General features: G+C 43.0%; 1 protein-coding gene across 1 annotated transcript in view; it reads right to left on the reverse strand.

Annotated features, from left to right (window-relative positions):
* Positions 1–1684: 1684 nt before the first annotated feature.
* LOC127009737 (uncharacterized) overlaps positions 1685–21628 on the reverse strand; it is a 51733-nt gene continuing 31789 nt past the window's right edge. Inside the window, exons 3-4 of the mRNA XM_050883118.1 lie at positions 19904–21433; positions 1685–3051 (exon numbers count right to left, since the gene is read on the reverse strand). Of these exons, the coding sequence (XP_050739075.1) occupies positions 2273–3051; positions 19904–21433 (2309 nt within the window). The 3' untranslated portion in view covers positions 1685–2272. The remainder of the gene's footprint in view (positions 3052–19903; positions 21434–21628) is intronic.

A 21628-nucleotide genomic window follows, 5' to 3' on the forward strand; every position in this document is an offset into this window, starting at 1 on the left:
ATATATATATATATATATATATATATATATATATATATATATATATATATATATATATATATATATATATATATATATATATATATATATATATATATATATATATATATATATATATATATATATATATATATATATATATATATATATATATATATATATATATATATATATATATATATATATATATATATATATATATATATATATATATATATATATATATATATATATATATATATATATATATATATATATATATATATATATATATATATATATATATATATATATATATATATATATATATATATATATATATATATATATATATATAAATATATATATATATATATATATATATTTATATATAAGGCTTCTTCCAGGTGGGGCCTGATGGTCGGCCCAGCCTGTTCTGGCGCAGGCGAGTGTTTATAGTGGCGCCATCTTGCATTGGCTCATGCCCTCGGAACTCGTTCTTGATTCTTGGACGGCTCTAGAGTCCGGGTTGATAGGAGGTCTTCAGGACAGGTGGGTAGTTTTAAGCCACTCGGCAGTGACTGAAATATATATATATATATATATATAAATATATATATTATATATATATAAATATATATATATATATATATATATATATATATATAAATATATATATATATATATATATATATATATATATATATAAAATCAACGGGATGAAAAAAAAACGTTCGATTGCTCGGTCTTGCTGGTAAAATACTAGAAAAAAATAACAGGGTGAAAACAAAACGTAGTTTTATTTTTGTAGTTTTATTTTCACTTTCCTCTCTCAGCCAACGATAACACGATCAAAAGATGTAGGAAGTGCCTAAAATAGTTACACAAATGATATTCAGGCATCTGCACTGACACAACACAAATGTCCAGTTTACAGACATTAATATTCTTTATAGGCATTACCTATTGTTACGTGAAGTGTATTGGCTATACAGGCAGCACCACATGTTGCCACTCTCCTCCAAGCTGAATTTTCCATAGAGTTCAAGTTATAGACTAGAGTGTGTCTGAGGCTGTCTCCGAGATATATGGCCATGATGCCGCTGTCCCCCTAAGCCAATGATTGCACACATACCAGATTTCAGTTTTTGTCCATCTCAAACAGTAGTCAGGAAATTGTGTAGGAGTAAAGTGTGCGCAGTCGTTGGCTTGGAGCGGTGGCGGCACCAAGGCACTGTAGCCTGGAGGCGGCCTCAGACGCACTCTAGTACATAACTTGAGTTCTATGGAAAGTACTGCTTTGACAGTTCACTGAGTGGCCACGTGTGGCGCTGCCTGTATAGCCAATACGGTCCATTCGAGAGCTGAACGTGTGAGTAGGAAAGATAGAAAGAAATACACTACATGTAGAAGTATTACATTTTTTACACTTTGAAACATAGTTCTCAGAGCTTACGACGGTGCTTTTGAAGGATCGACACACATGACGATGAGAAAGTATGACAAACAAATATTACTATAAGTAGGTATCGACACCCCGGATTCTTCACACACACACACACACACACACACACACACATATTCTCTCTCTCTCTCTCTCTCTCTCTCTCTCTCACACACACACACACACACACACACATACATATATTCTCTCTCTCTCTCTCTCTCTCTCTCTCTCTCTCTCTCTCTCTCTCTCTCTCTCTCTCATATACAACGCACGCACTTCAGAGACACGCCAATCCTCGTCGACAGACCGACTTGGTCGGCTAGATTTCTATCGCCAATAGAGTCGGTATGTCGGCACCCTGCTACGGGCCGCTATTAGGCTAAATCCGTGCTCCCCCGCGCAGGGAGGGAGCATTTTTACCCCCTTAACGGGCCGTCTTCGGACAAGGGCCCGTTCCCCTAGTGATACTAGGGGTAAATCTTTAACAACAGCACGCACGCACATGCGTCGCCCCCCCCCCCTCTCCGCCCACACAAGTCACGCAAGGTCCCGGTAATGCCCACTGATCGACAATAATGAGCTTGCTCTTGTCGGGAGGGTGCTTGCTGGCGATTGCGAGTCCAGGTCGTGATCACACACACACACACACACACACACACACACACACACTTGACCACAGATAGACAGAGTTTAAATGCGAAATGTTTTTAATTGTTGGACATGAAAATTACGTTTTCATATCCTGGAAATGACTTCTGAGTTACCCACAGTTGTGTATTGGACATATAATATTTCATGCATCACACAATATATGAGAACTTCTTTATTTTGCGTCGGTTGCATTCACTAGTGTTCATCGTGAAGGCCAGTGCAAAAGAATGTGACCGTGAAGACAATAATAATGACAGGTACACAAATCTTTAGGGCAACGTCAGCAATATGCCGACGGCGAGAATTAAAGAACGTCCTGTCCGGATGTTTTTTGATTCCCACCATGATGTTCCCAGGAGTCACTCTGGCCCATTGGTCTTTTAGTTTTTCATTATCAGTGCCACCTCTGTTTCTTCCGAGCGCCAACAGTACTACGTGGGACAGACAGATGGAAAAGACCAATACAATACAGAAGGAGAGCCAAATGTCGAGAAGAGTGAAGTACGAGACACGTGCCATGCTGGAGGACGCCGTGGAAATGAAGGTCGCCAGCACCAAGAGTGATGTAAGGGATACCATGATGCGGTCTGTAAAGTCATCAGGATCAAAATAAAATGAAAAGTAGGATACAATAACAAGCAGTAGCGTTGGCATAAATATACTAATGACAAAATAACCATATAAGTGGCCAAACTCCGTAACGAGCACGAATCTACTGATATTTCTCGTCCCTACTGCATCCGTGAGCCCAAATGTCGTATTTCGAATGTAATACTCGAGTAGCCGTTCCCGGAATACAGCCTGCTTGGTCAAGTTCCCGGCCTTTAAACGAGACCGTGGGCCAGTCTTCAGCGAAAAGTATAGTGCACAAGTTTGCGTGTCGAATGGAAACTTGTACAAGTCTGGGTCACAGTTCGCCGTCACAGAGAGCCTTAGGGTAAGCTGTAACGTGACGAACTTCCCGGGAATCAAACCTGAAAAAAAAAGGAAGGAAAAGATAACTTTCTCTGTAAAAACAGTCATGCCATTATTTAAAACGATAAATGGTGCTGGTGTGAGATGAGCAATATTTACTAGGCTTTCACTTTTAATATTAAACATTATATCATGGAACAGGATAATTCACCAGTTTATGAAGCCGCAGTGCGAGACCAAAATCATCCACACCTTTCCAGATTCTTCATTACCGATTTCTTTGCAGTTATTCGAAGAAAAAAGCAGTAAATAAAGATGACAAGACTGTCATAGCCGATATTCTCATACGAATTTTGTGAAATATTGTTAGTCAGTATTTTTAATATATTTGTAACTTTTAAATAAACAAACAAAACAACAGCATACAATAACGAAAATATTTTCGCCGTCGCAAAGGTAGGTGCCTTGCGGGCGATACTGGCAGGTAATAAATGATAATATAATAATTGATCGAATGAATGACTTGATGGGTGCTATCTGGAAAACCCTGTCTGGTATTTGAAGGAAGACTGAGTGCTTGCAGCAGTGTTACCATATCGATGTGTGGGAATGCATCCCAAGTGCTTGGCTTGACTTTTACATTTAGTTCATGGAAGAAATGCAAATAGATAAATGAGGAGGTGATCACTGGGAACCTATCGGGATAATATATGATAATGTGGTCACGCTTGTGTCTTCCATCTTTAGTTCCCCATACACACGCCATATGGAGCCTGATGGGTACATGGATTGCATCAAATTACCTCATGGTAAGTTTCCTCACCAAGTCTGGCCTTTCTAGTAACTAAGCTTGCTAATGTGAAGAATATGACTTAGGTTGGATTATATTAGGGTATAAACGTAGTCAGGCTTGGTAAGATAATGTTAGGTTAGGTTTGATAAGCCAGGTGGGTAAACGTGTAAATATGCCCTTCCTCCCTCGTTGCGTGTCACGGTGTGCGGGGGTGTGAGAGTGTGTCCAGCAGCGCCTGAAGAGGTGGGGGCAGGAGGCGACACACGCTGACAACTGAAGGTGCTGGAAGGAACTGAAGGCCCTGACCACGGTAGAGAGCGGACGTTTGTGCGCTGGGTCCGTGATCACGCACTGTGTGGAGCACCTCAAGGCTGATTGCCTCTGCCCTTCATATACCTGTGTACCTGAGTATCTATTGAGCCATGCCCACTGGTAGGAAAGGTAGAGGTGGTGATGGTAGGATTGCTAGACTTGGAAGAGGTCGCGGTACAGGAGGTTCACGGGTGGCCAGCCCACCAGCTGTTGTCAACACCGGCGAGGCAGATGATGGTTCCTGTGCCTGCGGTCTCTGTTCTCTTCAGGTTGGTGATGAAGCTGTTGGTTGTGATGATTGCCCTCAATAGTTTCACCCCACCCCACAGTGTATGGGCACTTCTGAAGCTTCCATAGCTGCAATAGTAAGTGAGGGAGATGGTGGTGGTTTGAGGTATGTGTGTACTAAGTGTCGGGTGGAGACGCATCCTGGTGGTGGTGGTGGCGGTGGCCAGGATGGTGTTGCTGTGGATAAGGCTGCTCTCTCTCAGTTGTTTATGACTACGAAATCTTGCTGCAAGTGTTGGTTCCTTGGTCCAACAGATGTCTGCTCTTGCCTAATGAATGGATAATCGGGTCTCCTCAAATGTTACCCAAGACTTAGTCAGGAAGGAGGTAATTGAGCTGAATGAGGGAGAGAAGCGTAAACACTCAATTATACTTAAAGCTATCACTGCCACTACCGTGGAGGAAGCCACTGCTGAGGGTAAGAGAATCTCTGCCAGACTACTTGGATTTGAATTACCATTTGTGGATATGAAATGTGTTAACATGGACAAGAACATTTTCATGACCAAAGTGGAGGATGACAACAGTCGAAGGGATCTTTTGACTAAAGCAAAGACATTGAAGGATATTCCAGAATATAGCAGAATATTTATTCACAGAGATCTTACATACAACCAGACACAGGTCTTGTTTGAAAGACGGCCCGTAATGTCAATAACCAAGATAAGTCTCAGGGCCAGATTTCTCAATCCTCAAATTTATAATCAGATCGTCCTTTAGGTTTTTTAGCAGTTTGAGCATAGGCCAGGTCAATGTAAATTGCTTGCACAATAAGCTTAATTTTGTAAAGGACCTTATTGCAGAAAAAGCTTTGAATATTATTGGTATTAGTGAAACCTATTTAGGCAATAATGTACCTGATTCTTATGTATCAGTTACCGGGTATCAGTTGTTTAGATGTGACTCAAATAGTACAATCAATAAGCATGGTGCGTGTCTTTATGTCTTAAACTCTTTGAAATGCACAGTTCATGATTACATTTGCCCAAATGTAATTGCTGATCACTTGAGGGACTTAAATGTACATATTACGATGGTATACCGCCCTCCTTCTAACATAACAGCCCTGGATGATGAACTGATTAGGGGTATTTTGTCTTTCTGTAATACATAGTAAGGATATTATTCTGATGGGCGATTTTAATCTTCCAACTTTGAAATGGGATGAAGATAATTCTAGGTCTTCTCCCACTGACTTAAAATCTCTTGACTGTTTCATCCTCAATCCAATGGATTAAGCAACCAACTTTTCTAAGTTCTGGAAACATTCTTGATATTGCCCTAACTAGCGAGGAAGACAGAATTGATGATGTGGAGGTGTTGCCTCCCTTTCCAAAATGTGGTTACTCACCTGTTTGCTTTAGCTATATTTTTCAGAATTTAATGGAGAGACCATATGATAAACCTAGATTGGAGTGGCACAAGGGCAATTTCCGGGCAATTAATGATAAGTTGGGAATTACTGACTGGGATTTATTATTTGCGCATCTGTCAGTAGACGAGATGTATGTTGAGTTTACTAGGACTATAGCCAATGCTACATTAGAACATATACCACATAAATGCTTACCCTCAATGAACCCACCGTGGAAAACTAAGCCACCACCTGTTTTAAGACGTAATAGGGGAGCAGCTTGGAAATTATACAAGGAAGCTAGATTTGTCTTTGGGCGTCATTCCCCTCAGGCAAGCCAGGCACTAGAAAATTTCCAGAGAATAAATAGTCAATACAGGATTTTTTCACTCCGGTCTCAAATTCATTATGAAATTTCACTTATAAATAAAATGGAGTCTTGCCCTAAACTGCTCCTTTCTTATATTTGTAATAAGAAGGTGGGTCGCCCATCAATTGGGCCACTCCAGTTAGGAAATGGGTCTACAGTTAGCAATCCCAGTAGCATGGCGGAGTGTCTTGCAAACACTTTTAGCCATATATACACAGCCTTGTCCCCAACCCTTCCTGTAGCCCACCAGATGTCTAATACTCAGTTTTCTTTTATTCTGCCATCTCTGGAAAGAGTTAAGTTGGCTATTGACAATTTGGATAATAACACAAGTATGGGTCCTGATGGCATTCATCCACTGGTTCTGAAATCTTGTCAAAATCATCTGGCTTACCCTTTACACCTTATTTTTACAAAATCATTAAATACTGGACAAGTGCCCTCAACATGGAAAAGTTCTAACATAGTCCCTATATTTAAGAAAGGTTTGCACTCGGACCCTTTGAATTACCGTCCTGTGAGTAACATCTATATGCTGCAAGATGCTTGAAAGAATTATTGTGGAACATCTTCATCTTTACTTGGATAATAATTTAATTTTGTCTGATGCCCAGTTTGGCTTTAGAACAGGAAGGAGTGTCAAGGATCAATTACTCTTGACTTATGATGAAATTAGTCAAAGTGTTGATGCAGGAGGTACAGTTGACCTAATCTTACTTGATTTCTCAAAAGCTTTCGACTCAGTTTGCCATTCCATTTTGATCACAAAGTTACATCACTTGGGTATCTTGGGTATTTATAGTAACATATTGTCTTGGATCCATAACTTTCTTACCGGCAGGAAAATGTCAGTTGTTGTTGACGGTTATTTTAGTACCTGCAAAAGTGTGTTAAGTGGTGTTCCGCAAGGTTCAGTCCTGGGTCCCGTTCTTTTTCTTATTTACTTTAACCACCTGGTGTCATCACTTAGCTGCCAATATAAGATCTTTGCTGATGACTTGAAAATTTATATGAAGGTTCAGAGCAATAATATTTCCTCTACAATCAACTGTATAGCTACTTTCCAGCAAGATATTGATGTACTGAATGGAATGACAAAATCATGGGGTCTTAGCCTCCACCCAGATAAATGTGTGGCTTTGAGATTTGGCAGAGATCTCCCTCCAGCTGGCCTTTTCGACCAGTACTTCATTAGTGATATTCCTATCCCATTTACCACTCGGAGCAGAGATTTAGGGGTAATGTTTGATACTAAACTGAAATTTCATGACCATATTCGCTCTGTGGCTTCTAAAGCGGGTGGTGAGGTTTCCAATTTACTAAAATCAACACTGTGTCGCTCTCGTGATTTTATGATGGCACTGCCTACTACTCATGTTCGTCCTCTACTTGAATTCAGCTCAGTTGTGTGGAACTCTGGCTATATTGGCGACATTAAGCTACTGGAGTCAGTCCAGCGAAGGTGGACCAAAAACAGAGAACTTGTCCTATCCAGACAGACTTTCTGTTCTAGATCTTTTTTTCTGTTTGCGGGAGATTATTGAGAGCCGATCCAATCGAGTGCTGAAAGATCATGCATGGTGTTGCTCCCTTCGACCCGACTAGACTATTCCATCTTGCTCCAGTCGTAGGTACAAGAGGTCATGTCTTCAAGCTTGCTCATACTCGTTGTTCCCTTGAGTGTCGGCGTCGTTCCTTCCCAGTTCGTGTTGTTGGCTCCTGGAATTCACTTCCCTCTGCAGTTGTTGAGCTGAGAGACCTTGGTGTTTTCAAAGCTGCTCTTAAAGATTTTCTTGGCCATAAGCTTTACGACTATTATCCCTGACCATATGAAATGAACTCCCAATGCACTTTCCAGCCTATGTCTTATTAGATTATGTTATGTTGTTTGATGAGTTTGGATAGGCTGGCGCATTGGTTGGTGAGACCTTTCGGTTCATTGCCTGACGGTTCACCCTAGCATGGCTCATAGGGAAAGGTCATCCAGGTAAGAAATCCAGGTAAGAAATGCTACCCATCCTAATTAATATTTCGTCTTCTTTCTCCCAGATTTTCACAGAACCATTAAGATACCTAAAAAACGTTTGTCAAATGTGGAGGACAAAGGTTAGGTAAGGAGGTTATTAAGTGAAATTAGGTTTAGTAACCTTTTGTGGTGGTGGAAAACTTATCTCGTTGTGGTTGGATTCAGCTACTACAACCACGCCGCCCATCTTCCTTGCAAATCCACTGTTCTAACTTAATAACCTGACCAAACCTAACCTGAACTTTGTCCGCCACATTAGACTAACGTTTTGTAGGTATCTTATTGGTTCTGTGAAAGTCTGGAAGAAAAAAATAAGGGCGCGTAGTGTATCTACACATTCACCTACCGCTGATAGTTGTAATGGAGAAATGTGAAGCGTATTAGCTGAATTGTAAACAAATGAGAAATTGGAAAGTGAGAGTAAAATTACCCTCAATCTTTTCTATACTGAACTCTTTAGATGTGGTGAGGCATGCGTGTGGTGTGGTGATGTGGTGACCGTACTGTCCACATGCATGTTACAATGTGCGATTATTTCCTTACGATACAGCGGAATAAAAGTAAACGTTGTGAACCCTACTTTCTTTCCACCTAATACAAACAAACCCTGCTCCACCCTTAAGGGGCTCTCACACATTCCCGGTCCCCGTCCCGATCGTCCCCGATGACTCCCGATAAACCGATCGGGGCCTGACCGCCGACAAAATAGGCGATAATCCCTGGCCGCCGGTCTGCCTGTGGTAGACCGGCGACCATATACGATTTTCGATTTCTCCAACCAGCGACTGCAGCAGGTCAGTCGGCGGTAGACCGCCGGCCTACCGGCGGCAGACCTGCGGCACATTGACGAGCAAACACTTTCTTTTCATTTTCATATATTTATAATTACCTCATAAACAGCTTCATACCTAAATTCATTCGTGTACATAAAACTCTCTTTCTCTCTTTCTCTCTCTCTCTCTCTCTCTCTCTCTCTCTCTCTCTCTCTCTCCTTTCACCCATTTCTCTTCCTTCTTTTTTCATATCTTTCCATCCTCTCCCTTCCTTCCTCACTCTCCTCCATCCCTCCCTCTCTCTTCCTCTCTCTCTCTCTCTCTCTTTTCTCTCTTTCACCCATTCCTCTTCCTCCTTTATCTCATCTCCCTCTCTTTCTTCATCCCTCGCTCCTACCTGTTCCTCCTCGTTTTCCTCCTTCCTCCCTTGCTAATCCACAGGTCAGACACAGGCGGCCTACCGCCAGTCTGCCGCCGGTCTGCCGTGGGTGTCGGCGGCTGACCGCCGGTCGACCGGCGACATTTTTCGACACCGCCGGTCGACCGGGCGCATCGCCGATATCTTTGAAAATTTTAAAGTTGACCGGCGGTGGTCGGCTGCGTCTATGGTACTCAGGGTCGACCGGCGGTAGACCGGCGGTCTGCCGCCGACAATCCCCGATCTTACAGCCGGTCGACCGGCGACCGGCTTATCGGGAGCCATCGGGGACGGTCGCGACCGGGACCGGGAATGTGTGGGAGCCCCTTTAAAGGGACTCTCACACATCGGCGGTCAGCCGCCGACACACACGGCAGACCGGCGGCAGACTGGCGGTAGACCGGCGGTAGGCCGCGAGTGAACACCTGTATCTGACCTGGGCATTAGCAAGGGAGGAAGGAGGAAAACGAAGAGGAACAGGTAGGAGCGAGGGACCGATAAGCCGGTCGCCGGTCGACCGGCTGTAAGATCGGGGATTGTCGGCGGCAGACCGCCGGTCTACCGCCGGTCGACCCTGAGTGCCATAGACGCAGCCGACCACCGGCGGTCAACTTTAAAATTTTCAAAGATATCGGCGATGCGCCCGGTCGACCGGCGGTGTCGAAAAACGTCGCCGGTCGACCGGCGGTCAGCCGCCGACACCCACGGCAGACCGGCGGTAGACCGGCGGTAGACCGCGAGTGAACACCTGTGTCTGACCTGGTGTTTAGCGAGGGAGGAAGGAGGAAAACGAGGAGGAACAGGTAGGAGCGAGGGATGAAGAGAGAGAGGGAGATGAGATAAAGGAGGAAGAGGAATGGGTGAAAGAGAGAATGTGTATATATATATATATATATATATATATATATATATATATATATATATATATATATATATATATAGAGAGAGAGAGAGAGAGAGAGAGAGAGAGAGAGAGAGAGAGAGAGAGAGAGAGAGAGAGAGAGAGAGAGAGAGAGAGAGAGAGAGAGAGAGAGAGAGAAGGGAAAGGAATGGAAGGAAGAACAGGTGGGAGTGAGTGAGGAAGAGAGAGGGAGGGATGGAGGAGAGTGAGGAAGGAAGGGAGAGAGGATGGAAAGAGATGAAAAAAAGGAGGAAGAGGAATGGGTGAAAGGAGAGAGAGAGAGAGAGAGAGAGAGAGAGAGAGAGAGAGAGAGAGAGAGAGAGAGAGAGAGAGAGAGAGAGAGTTTTATGCACACGAATGAATTTAGGTATGAAGCTGTTTATGAGGTAATTATAAATATATGAAAATGCAAAGAAACTGTTTGCTCGTCGATGTGCCGCAGGTCTGCCGCCGGTAGGCCGGCGGACTACCGCCGACTGACCTGCTGCAGTCGCCGGTCGGAGAAATCGAAAATCGTATATGGTCGCCGGTCTACCGCCGGTAAACCGCCGGCTTACCGGCGGTAAGCCGCCGGTCCGGGTATTATTGCCTATTTTGTCGGCGGTCAGGCCCCGATCGGCTTATCGGGAGTCGGGACGGTCGCGACGACTGAATGTGAGAGCCCCTTAAAGGGGCTCTCAAACATTCCCGGTCCCGGTCGCGACCGTCCCCGATGACCCCCGATAAGCCGGTCGCCGGTCCACCGGCTGTAAGATCGGGGATTGTCGGCGGCAGACCGCCGGTCTACCGCCGGTCGACCCTGAGGACCGTAGACGCAGCCGACCACCGCCGGTCAACTTTAAAATTTTCAAAGATATCGGCGATGCGCCCGGTCGACCGGCGGTGTCGAAAAATGTCGCCGGTCGACCGGCGGTTAACCGCCGACACCCACGGCAGACCGGCGGCAGACCGGCGGTAGACCGGCGGTAGACCGCGAGTGAACACCTGTGTCTGACCTGGTGTTTAGTGAGGGAGGAAGGAGAAAAACGAGGAGGAACAGGTAGGAGCGAGGGATGAAGAGAGAGAGGGAGATGAGATAAAGGAGGAAGAGGAATGGGTGAGAGAGAGAGAGAGAGAGAGAGAGAGAGAGAGAGAGAGAGAGAGAGAGAGAGAGAGAGAGAGAGAGAGAGAGAGAGAGAGAGAGAGAGAGAGAGGGAGTGAGGAAGAGAGAAGGAGGGATGGAGGAGAGTGAGGAAGGAAGGGAAAGGATGGAAAGAGATGGAAAAAAAGGAGTTAGAGGAATGGGTGAAGAGAGAGAGAGAGAGAGAGAGAGAGAGAGAGAGAGAGAGAGAGAGAGAGAGAGAGAGAGAGAGAGAGAGAGAGAGAGAGAGAGAGAGAGTTTTATGCACACGAATGAATTTAGGTATGAAGCTGTTTATGAGGTAATTATGAATATATGAAAATGCAAAGAAAGTGTTTGCTCGTCGATGTGCCGCAGGTCTGCCGCCGGTAGGCCGGCGGTCTACCGCCGACTGACCTGCTGTAGTCGCCGGTCGGAGAAATCGAAAATCGTATATGGTCGCCGGTCTACCGCCGGTAAGCCGCCGGTCCCGGGATTATTGCCTATTTTGGCGGCGGTCAGGCCCCGATCGGCTTATCGGGAATGTGTGAGAGCCCTTTAACCGTAACAGTAACCGTTACTCAGCACGCTCACATGAATTTAAATATGACGCGTACGATATATTTCAAATTGTTTAAAACAAACATATTAAAAAAAAAAAACATCGCAAGCGGAGATAAAAACAGAAGATTTTCAACATACGCCGTAGGACTTGAAAATCACCGAAATTACGTAAGACTTACGCAAAAATCGTAAGACTTGACAGGTATGATATCGTGTCCCTTAAGGGGCTCTCACATATTCCCGGTCCCGGTCGCGACCGTCCCCGATAACTCCCGATAAGCCGATCGGGGCCTGACCGCCGACAAAATAGGCAATAATCCCCGGACCAGCGGCTTACCGCCGGTAAGCCGGCGGTTTACCGGCGGTAGACCGGCGACCATATACGATTTTCGATTTCTCCGACCGGCGACTGTAGCAGGTCAGTCGGCAGTAGACCGCCGGCCTACCGGCGGCAGACCGCCGGTCTACCGGCGGCAGACCTGCGGCACATCGACGAGCAAACAGTTTCTTTGCATTTTCATATATTTATAATTACTTCCCAAACAGCTTCACACCTAAATTCATTCGTGTGCATAAAACTCTCTCTCTCTCTCTCTCTCTCTCTCTCCTTTTTTCATCTCTTTCCATCCTCTCTCCCTTCCTTCCCCACTCTCCACCATCCCTACCTCTCGCTTCCTCACTCCCTCCCCCCGGTTGTTCCTTCCCTTCCTCTCTCTCTCTCTCTCTATATATATCTATATCTATATCTCTATATATCTATATCTATATATAAATATATATATATATATATATATATATATATATATATATATATATATATATATATATATATATATTCTCTCACCCATTCCTCTTCCTCCTTTATCTCATCTCCCTCTCTCTCTTCATCCCTCGCTCCTACCTGTTCCTCCTCGTTTTCCTCCTTCCTCCCTCGCTAAACCCCAGGTCAGACACAGGTGTTCACTCGCGGCTTACCGCCGGTCGACCGGCGACGTTTTTCGACACCGCCGGTCGACCGGGCGCATCACCGATATCTTTAAAAATTTTAAAGTTGACCGGCGGTGGTCGGCTGCGTCTATGGTACTCAGGGTCGACCGGCGGTAGACCGGCGGTCTGCCGCCGACAATCCCCGATCTTACAGCCGGTCGACCGGCGACCGGCTTATCGGGAGTCATCAGACGGTCGCGACCGGGACCTGAATGTGAGAGCCCCCCGGGGCTCTCACACATTCCCGGTTCCGGGCGCGACCGTCCCCGATGACTCCCGATAAGCCGATCGGGGCCTGACCGCCGACAAAATAGGCAATAATCCCCGGACCGGCGGCTTACCGCCGGTCTGCCTGCGGTAGACCGGCGGCTTACCGCCGGTAAGCCGGCGGTTTACCGGCGGTAGACCGGCGACCATATACGATTTTCGATTTCTCCGACCGGCGACTGCAGCAGGTCAGTCGGCGGTAGACCGCCGGCCTACTGGCGGCAGACCGCCGGTCTACCGGCGGCAGACCTGCTGCACATCGACGAGCAAACACTTTCTTTGCATTTTCATATATTTATAATTACCTCATAAATAGCTTCATACCTAAATTCATTCGTGTGCATAAAACTCTCTCTCTCTCTCTCTCTCTTTCACCCATTCCTCTTCCTCCTTTCTTTTCATCTCTTTCCACCCTCTCTCCTTCCATCCTCACTCCTCCATCCCTCCTCTCTCTCTCTCTCTCTCTCTCTCTCTCTCTCTCTCTCTCTCTCTCTCTCTCTCTCTCTCTATCTCTCTCTCTCTCTCTCTCTCTCTCTCTCTCTCTCTCTCTCTCTCTATATATATATATATATTTTTTTCTCTCTCTCTTTCACCCATTCCTCTTCCTCCTTTATTGCATCTCCCTCTCTCTCTTCATCCCTCGCTCCTACCTGTTCCTCTTCGTTTTCCTCCTTCCTCCCTCGCTAATCCCCAGGTCAGACACAGGTGTTCACTCGCGGTCTGCCGCCGGTCTGCCGTGGGTGTCGGCGGCTGACCACCGGTCGACCGGCGACATTTTTCCACACCGCCGGTCGACCGGGCGCATCGCCGATATCTTTGAAAATTTTAAAGTTGACCGGCGGTGGTCGGCTGCGTCTACGGTCCTCAGGGTCGACCGGCGGTCGACCGGCGGTCTGCCGCCGACAATCCCCGATCTTACAGCCGGTCGACCGGCGACCGGCTTATCGGGAGTCATCGGGGACGGTCGCGACCGGGACCGGGAATGTGTGAGAGCCCCTTTAGTGTGTGTGTGTGTGTGGGGGGGGGGGGGGGGTACCTCGTGCACCCTGCTTAATTAAGTCTGTCGGAACCATACCTGTTAAGTCTTACGTTTTTTATACACAAACTTATGGTCTCTAACGCAAAATCTTATGGCAAGACACCACAGTAGCTTGACAGGTATGCGATATTTCATGATGTCTAACAGAACTATAAAATGTCGACTATTTGACATAAAGGTAAGAAGGAAAAATAAAAAACAGAGGGTAAAAGTCAGCTATGATAACATATGTCTACGCTCGCAGGATCTTTGTCCTGCTACACAAGTATCGACTACGCCAAATACATGTGCTGAGCGGGTCCATAACACCGTGGGCCAAGCCAATCCGCCGCAAGACTTCCTGACGAAACCCTCTGTTGTTCTGAACTTCGCTACCAAGGTTTATGAAATTTTTTGCGATCTCAGTGTCCTCGCCACGAGTGTGAGCAGATTGTAATGTTTCTTCTAGCAAACCTCCAAACACCTGTACCTTGGTCTTAGTATTAGTAATAGCCTTGGTCTTGGATAAAGAAATAGCCTTGTTGATAATTATAATTATAGCATAACAGTGATTATAGTCATGAAAAAAAAAACAATATTGAAAACAATGATAATAAGAATAAGAATTAGAATAAGAATAAGAATAAGAAGAAAAAAAACTATTGATAAATACATAAAAAAAATATTTAGAAATATAGCAATAATAACATAATATAATAATAACAATAATAATAATAATAATAATAATAATAATAATAATAATAATAATGATAATAATAATAATAATAATAGTAATAATAATAATAATTACAATAATAATGATAATTAATAATAGTAATAATAATAATAAATAATAATAATAATAATAATAATAATAATAATAATAATAATAATAATAATAATAATAATAATAATAATAATAATAATAATAATAATAATAATAATAATAATATAAATATATTAATAATTACTATGATTACATTATTATAAATGATCAACTTATGAATATTGTACTTACTTTCCTAATTATAAATATTAACGTTGTTATATTCATTAGTCTAAACTTTATGATGTCTCTGGGATTTAGGTCTTTTGGGCCACAACCAAGGTTCAATCGTATGGTGGCTTGCTTGTTAACACAGTTCAGTCTGTTCAAGTATGTGGTGAGGATGTCATCATAAGACTGGCATACCTTGGCTGTAGTGTACAGCAACTGCGGGTCTTACCAGGATGTCACTCGACTGATTGGCCGCTTAGCCCACCATTTTGTAAACTCCTAAGACTCGCCGGCACCATAATAAATAATATGACCAGTGCTGTTGCGGCGCCAATCAATCAAATTATAGACTCGCTCAACAAAAGTATATGGCGTTGTCGGTATATATGCAGGCAAACGAAAATTCGAATCTTTAATTAAAGTTGCTTCTGCCGCCTGCCTTACTGTATGGTAATGAGACCTGTACACTTAACAGTGAGTTAGAAAGACATGCCAATGCCTTTGGTACCAATTGTCCTCGCAAGACCATAAGGTATCGCTCGACCATGAGGTATCGACTATGTCATGAAACTGAATCGACGCGTTCCCAGCTTTCTACGAGAACGCCGACTCCAGCTATTTGGGCACTTTGCACGCCTCCCTGACGTCGATCCTGGTCCTGACACTTTCTGTTCAAGACAACGCTGAATGGAGGAGACCAAGAGGGCGCCCACTTTCTTCCTCGAGGTTAGGTATTCTGTATCGTGTCCACCAGTTCTTTTCCCCCTCTCACATGCTGTCCGTATATAGCGGCCTTGTCCGCCTTCGTATGGGGTATGAATCTCATGTGTGTGTGTGGGGGGGGGGAGGTTCCACACACACAGACTGTAACTATACGACTCCTGGCTGGAGGCCGCAGAACGCTTAACCTCAAACCTTACTATCATTTCCGATTGGGGCAAGAAGAACCTGGTGTCCTTCAACGCCTCAAAAACTCAATTTCTTCACCTATCAACTCGACACAACCTTCCAAACACCTATCCCCTATTCTTCGACAACACTTGGATGTCACCTTCTCCTACACTAAACATCCTCGGTCTATCCTTAACTCAAAATCTCAACTGGAAACTCCATATCTCCTCTCTCACTAAATCAGCTTCCTCGAGGTTGGGCGTTCTGTATCGTCTCTGCCAGTTCTTCTCTCCCGCACAGATGCTCATATACAGGGGCCTTGTCCGCCCTCGTATGGAGTATGCATCACGTGTGGGGGGGCTCCACTCACACAGCTCTCTTGGACAGAGAAGAATCAAAGGCTCTTCATTTCATCAACTCTCCTCCACATACTGACAGACTTCTACCTCTTAAATTCCACGGCCATGTTTCATATCTTTATCTTCTATCGATATTTTCATGCTGACTACTCTTCTGAACTTGCTAACTGCATGCATGCCTCCCCCCCTCCCGTGACCCCGCTGCACTCGGCGTTTTACTCTAGCTCATTCCTATATTGTCCAAACCCCTTATGCAAGAGTTAACCAGCATCTTCACTCTTTCATCCCTTACACTGATAAACTATGGAACAGCCTTCCTTTGTCTGTATTTCCTCCTGCCTATGACTTGACCTTTCTCAAGAAGTGTATCAAGACCAGGGTTGGAGTAATTACAACTCAAAATCTTAATTACAATTACATTTACAATTACATTATTAAAACTTTAAATTGCAATTATAATTACAATTACTCATGTGAAGTTCAATTACAATTACAATTACTACAAGAGACAGTGAATTATAATTACAATTATAATTACTCAGCTTCCAACAGTAAGCTTTGGTTGAAAAGAAAAACACTAGCATCGTGCTGTTGTCATTTATTGAAAAGAGAGAGAGAGAGAGAGAGAGAGAGAGAGAGAGAGAGAGAGAGAGAGAGAGAGAGAGAGATCTGGCTGTATGCTAAACTGGTGGGCAGAGGGGGTGGGAGACGGGGTGGTACAGTAGGTGGTGGGGACTGGGGGAGTGGTGCTATACATACAGACAGATAAACAGGAAGGGCGGGAAGGGAAATGGAGAGAGGGAATAGGGTGAGGGCAAAGGATGAAGAGAGGGTGTGGGTCGAAAGAAGGAAGAAAGGAGAAGAGAGGGAGAGACAATGACACACACAGAGACAGACAGACAGAGAGAACGTCGAAGAAATGAGGGGGTAGGTAGGAGACAGAATGACAGACAGACAGACAAAGAGAGGGGCAGATAGACAAAGAAAGATAGCAGTATGGTAGTATCATAAGTACTACTCACCACTATCAATAAAATATGCCTTCTACTATCACAGTCATAATACTTGTCACCATTATTTTTAATATTACTATCACCAGCATCACCAGATCAGCAATTCAGCATCATCAATTTTTTTTCATAATTATTTCCCTGTTACTGCTAATTATAATTGCAATTTATTTTTTTAACATTACCATCTTGCTATTTTACTGTACTACTAGACTACTATATACTTTCCTATCAGCACAAGCCTACACCTACAACGATTAACTTTCCAACAAATTAGCCTATTACTATGACACTGGTCACCATCACCACTAATCGCTATTACATAATTTCATCATGACATCATCCAATGAACTATCATCACCATCTCAGCTACTACAGTCATCATCATTCATCAGGGAACAGATTACTATACAATGTCTTTCTTACCTTTACAATAGAAAGTCAAGAGGAGGACTTTGCCGTATGACGGTCTAGGAAGCAATGAAATAGGTCCCAGTCCACCAAACAGGGAAAAGTGGACGCGTCTGATTCTCGTATAATACGTAGGTTGTCCAGTAAGGGTTGCCATACTTCATCATATACAGTATTTACATATTTGCCACCATAGCAGTAAAAACAAGGATTATCAGAATTTTAGTATAACTTACTTTTTTCGCAATTACAATTAAATTACAATTACTTTATAATGTAATTAATTATAATTACAATTACTTCATTAAGTTCTACATCCAATTACAATTACAATTACATACTTTAATGTAATTAATTACATTTCAATTAAACTACAACTACAATTACCCCAACCCTGATCAAGACTACCTCTCCACCCGAAACTGACCTCTCTTTTGGCCACTCTTTTATCTAATGTGGGAACAGCGACTAGCGGGCTCTTTTTTTCCTACACTCCTTTTGTTGCCCTTGAGCTGTCTCTTTTGTTGTAAAAAAAAATAACAGAGGAGTCAAATGCCCTTCGTCTCATCAGCTCTCCTCCTCTTACGATCAATCGTCATCTCTTAAATTCCGCCGCAATGTTGCAACTCCTTCTATCTTCTATCGATATTATATTGCTGACTGCTTTTCTGAACTTGCTAACTGTATGCATGCTCCTCTCCCGTGACCCCGCTGCACATGACTTTCCAGTCATGCTCATCCCTATACTGTCCAAATCCCTTATGCAAGAGTTAACCAGCATCTTCATTCTTTTATCCCTCCCGCTGGTAAACTCAAGAACAGCCTTCCTTCGTCTGTATTTCCTCCTGCATACAACTTGAACTCTTTCAAGAAGAAAGTAACAGGACACCTTTCCACCCGTAGCTGACCTCTCTTTTGCCCTCTCGCTCTGTTCTATTTCTCTGGAGTAGCGTCTAGCGGGCCTTTTCGTTCCTGTTTTTTTGTTTCTTGCCCTTGAGCTGCCTCCCTTGATGTGAAAAAAAAAATTAGCTCATAGTTGGGGGAAGTTGATCGATCATGCCAGGAAGGATTTGAGAAGGATAGGGGAGCTGTGTGAGAGCTTGCACAGGCGGACCGTCGGGACTGGAGGGCCGAGTGAGTGAAGCGACGCACCCCAAGGCGTATACTCTCCATTAGTATTGATAGTATAATTTTTGTCATTGATAATACGTACTTTTATTATATTATTACTATATTATTACTATATTATTATTATTATTATTATTATTATTATTATTATTATTATTATTATTATTTTTATTACTTCGACGATGATGATAATGATGATGATAATTACATACCCTGTCATTACCATTATTGTCATTAATTATGTTAATCACCAGTTTTATTTTTTTATCATTATCATTATTATTATTATTATTATTATTATTATTATTATTATTATTATTATTATTATATTTTTGTTAAGCTAATGATAGTTATGTTGATGTTGATAATGGTAATGATCATGATATTATAATTGTTAATATAATTATTATTATATACATAAATGTCAGTCATTGCTATAATCTCTATTATTATCATTTTTAGTATCATTATCATTTTATTGCTATTATTGTTGTCTTACATTGTGCTTAGTTTTTATTTTTTTAATTCTATTTTCCTGATTAATCAACTTCCCCCCCCCCCCCCAAAAAAAAAAAAAAGGTTGTTTGTATATCACTAACATTGCCTCAAAAAATAAAAAAAAAGAAGCAGGTCTGGCAGGGTACTTTTAAAAAAATATCTTTTTAAAGTTTCAAGATGCTTTTAACTGTGATGAGGTTAATCATGCTTGTGATGCATATAATCTACTCAGAAATGAATTATAAAACAGGGTTGACTTGCAGTATGTGCTTACAGTGCTTAAGCATCAATGCTGTTAATGAAACCTTTACTTAGGGAATAGTTATATCATAAAATAATTTTCTTTTTGTGTTTATATGTCACCATGTTTCCTTTCCGTTAGGCAAACATAGTTCTGTGTAATGCTGATGCAAAGGGTTTGTGTGTATTAGAAGTGTTAGACATTACCTCCATGAAATGTGGTGAGGTCATCAGGTTCAAAAGGGCCACCGTCACTGCTAGTTGTTAGACTTCTATACATCACATGTGTCGTAGTTGCTAAGCCAAGGCTGCTTGTTATGTCATAGGGCGGTGTCCAGAATTTTTCAACTTCTTCGATGGGAGGTGATATTCGGTAGTTGTTAAGGTGAAGATATTTGAGTCGCGAATCCCTCCATTCCATTATAAAGTAGAAGTCAATTACCCATGCCATTTCTTTTATGCTGAAACTTTTGTAATTTATAATGTCTAAACGACAATTTATTGTAAGAGGTGAGGATGGGTCATGCCTTGGAGGTACAAGTTTATCATAGTCTATGGGTATTTCTACTTTCTCTCTGCAGTGTTCATCACTGTCATCGCTACAGTCAGCTATCTTGTTACATCTCTTATTTATAGGGATACAGCTAATGTCACCACACGTGAACATATTCTTGGAACATGTTGTGAGCATCAGCGGGATATCTTCTCCTCTGTAACCACATTCTTCATCCCAAACTCTCCAATTCTGCGGTCCAAATGGCAATTCAGATTTCTTCGGTTGTACTTCAGCCCATGTTTTTTTGTGCGCCGAGCTGGTGAGGCTCCATCCATCTCCTTGCTCATTTGGCTGAAGGATAAATGTTCCAGCTTCGCGCATCACCAGCCTGCCGGAAACACTATGGTGCATCCATAGTTCCTTCGTAAACATTGAAGCAGCACACAGACCCTTGAGGAAGACCTTCCGTACAGGTGTTTCACACACAACTAAACAAACTGGATTTGAACGTTCAACCCAAGTCCCTTGAATTGGGTTCAGACATACGTCAGCTTCTTCGCTTTGAATCAGTGATCTGTTTGGCCAATAAGTGATTGGTTGCCCATTGTAAGCGTCAATCCATCCTGTCTTCGACCTGTTAATGCCAAGGTGAATGCCTTCTGTAGCTGTGTGATGAGAAAGGACAAACACCTCTAGTAAAGTATTACTAACTTTGTCCCGTGGTGTTGGTAAACGACCGCCCAGGGTACGGCACAATTCCAAACCATTTTCCCTTAAATCTTCCTTCAAAATTACCCAGTTCTGCCCGCTATAGGGTTTTAATTGGCAGACATTATTTAAACCTTTATTGGTGATCCATGTAGCTGTACCATTAACTATCCACTGGTCCCTGTTCAAGAAAACTTGAGGTGCTACAATGAGCGGTTCGCATGCAGCTACCATCTTCACCTTGTCAGCCGTGAGTGCTTCTGTCCACATCTGAAAATCAGCCAAGTCTCCAGCTAGAGACATTTTTGATTCCCGGTTTAGGCTCTGACCTAGTATAAAATAGTCATCTGAAGGTAATATTGTATCGTGTTTCAGCTCCAGAGTATCCAGCAAAGAAGCATCTTCATAGACAGTGACAGTTTTTCCCTCTAGCATTACCACACAGTATGAAGTCCAGCGTAGGAAGCTGGTTGGAAAACTGATACGTACAAAATCTTCTACACCGTTGATTGTGGTGGTGTTCCCTGCATGTTCTGTGGGCAAGAAAAAAAACATTGGTGTACAAAGTAACTTATGAGAAACAAATGCAATAAGCATTTTACTTCATGCGATTTTTTTTTGTTATAAGTAAGATCACAAAGCCTGATCCAAGGAAAATCGATAAAAAAAGTCAAAGTGAACATTTGTAATGAACGTTGCAAAATTTCGTGTTGTCACAGTGTAACAAA

Source organism: Eriocheir sinensis, chromosome 41 (assembly GCF_024679095.1).
Source record: "Eriocheir sinensis breed Jianghai 21 chromosome 41, ASM2467909v1, whole genome shotgun sequence".
In the NCBI taxonomy this organism is placed as follows: Eukaryota; Metazoa; Arthropoda; class Malacostraca; order Decapoda; family Varunidae; genus Eriocheir; species Eriocheir sinensis.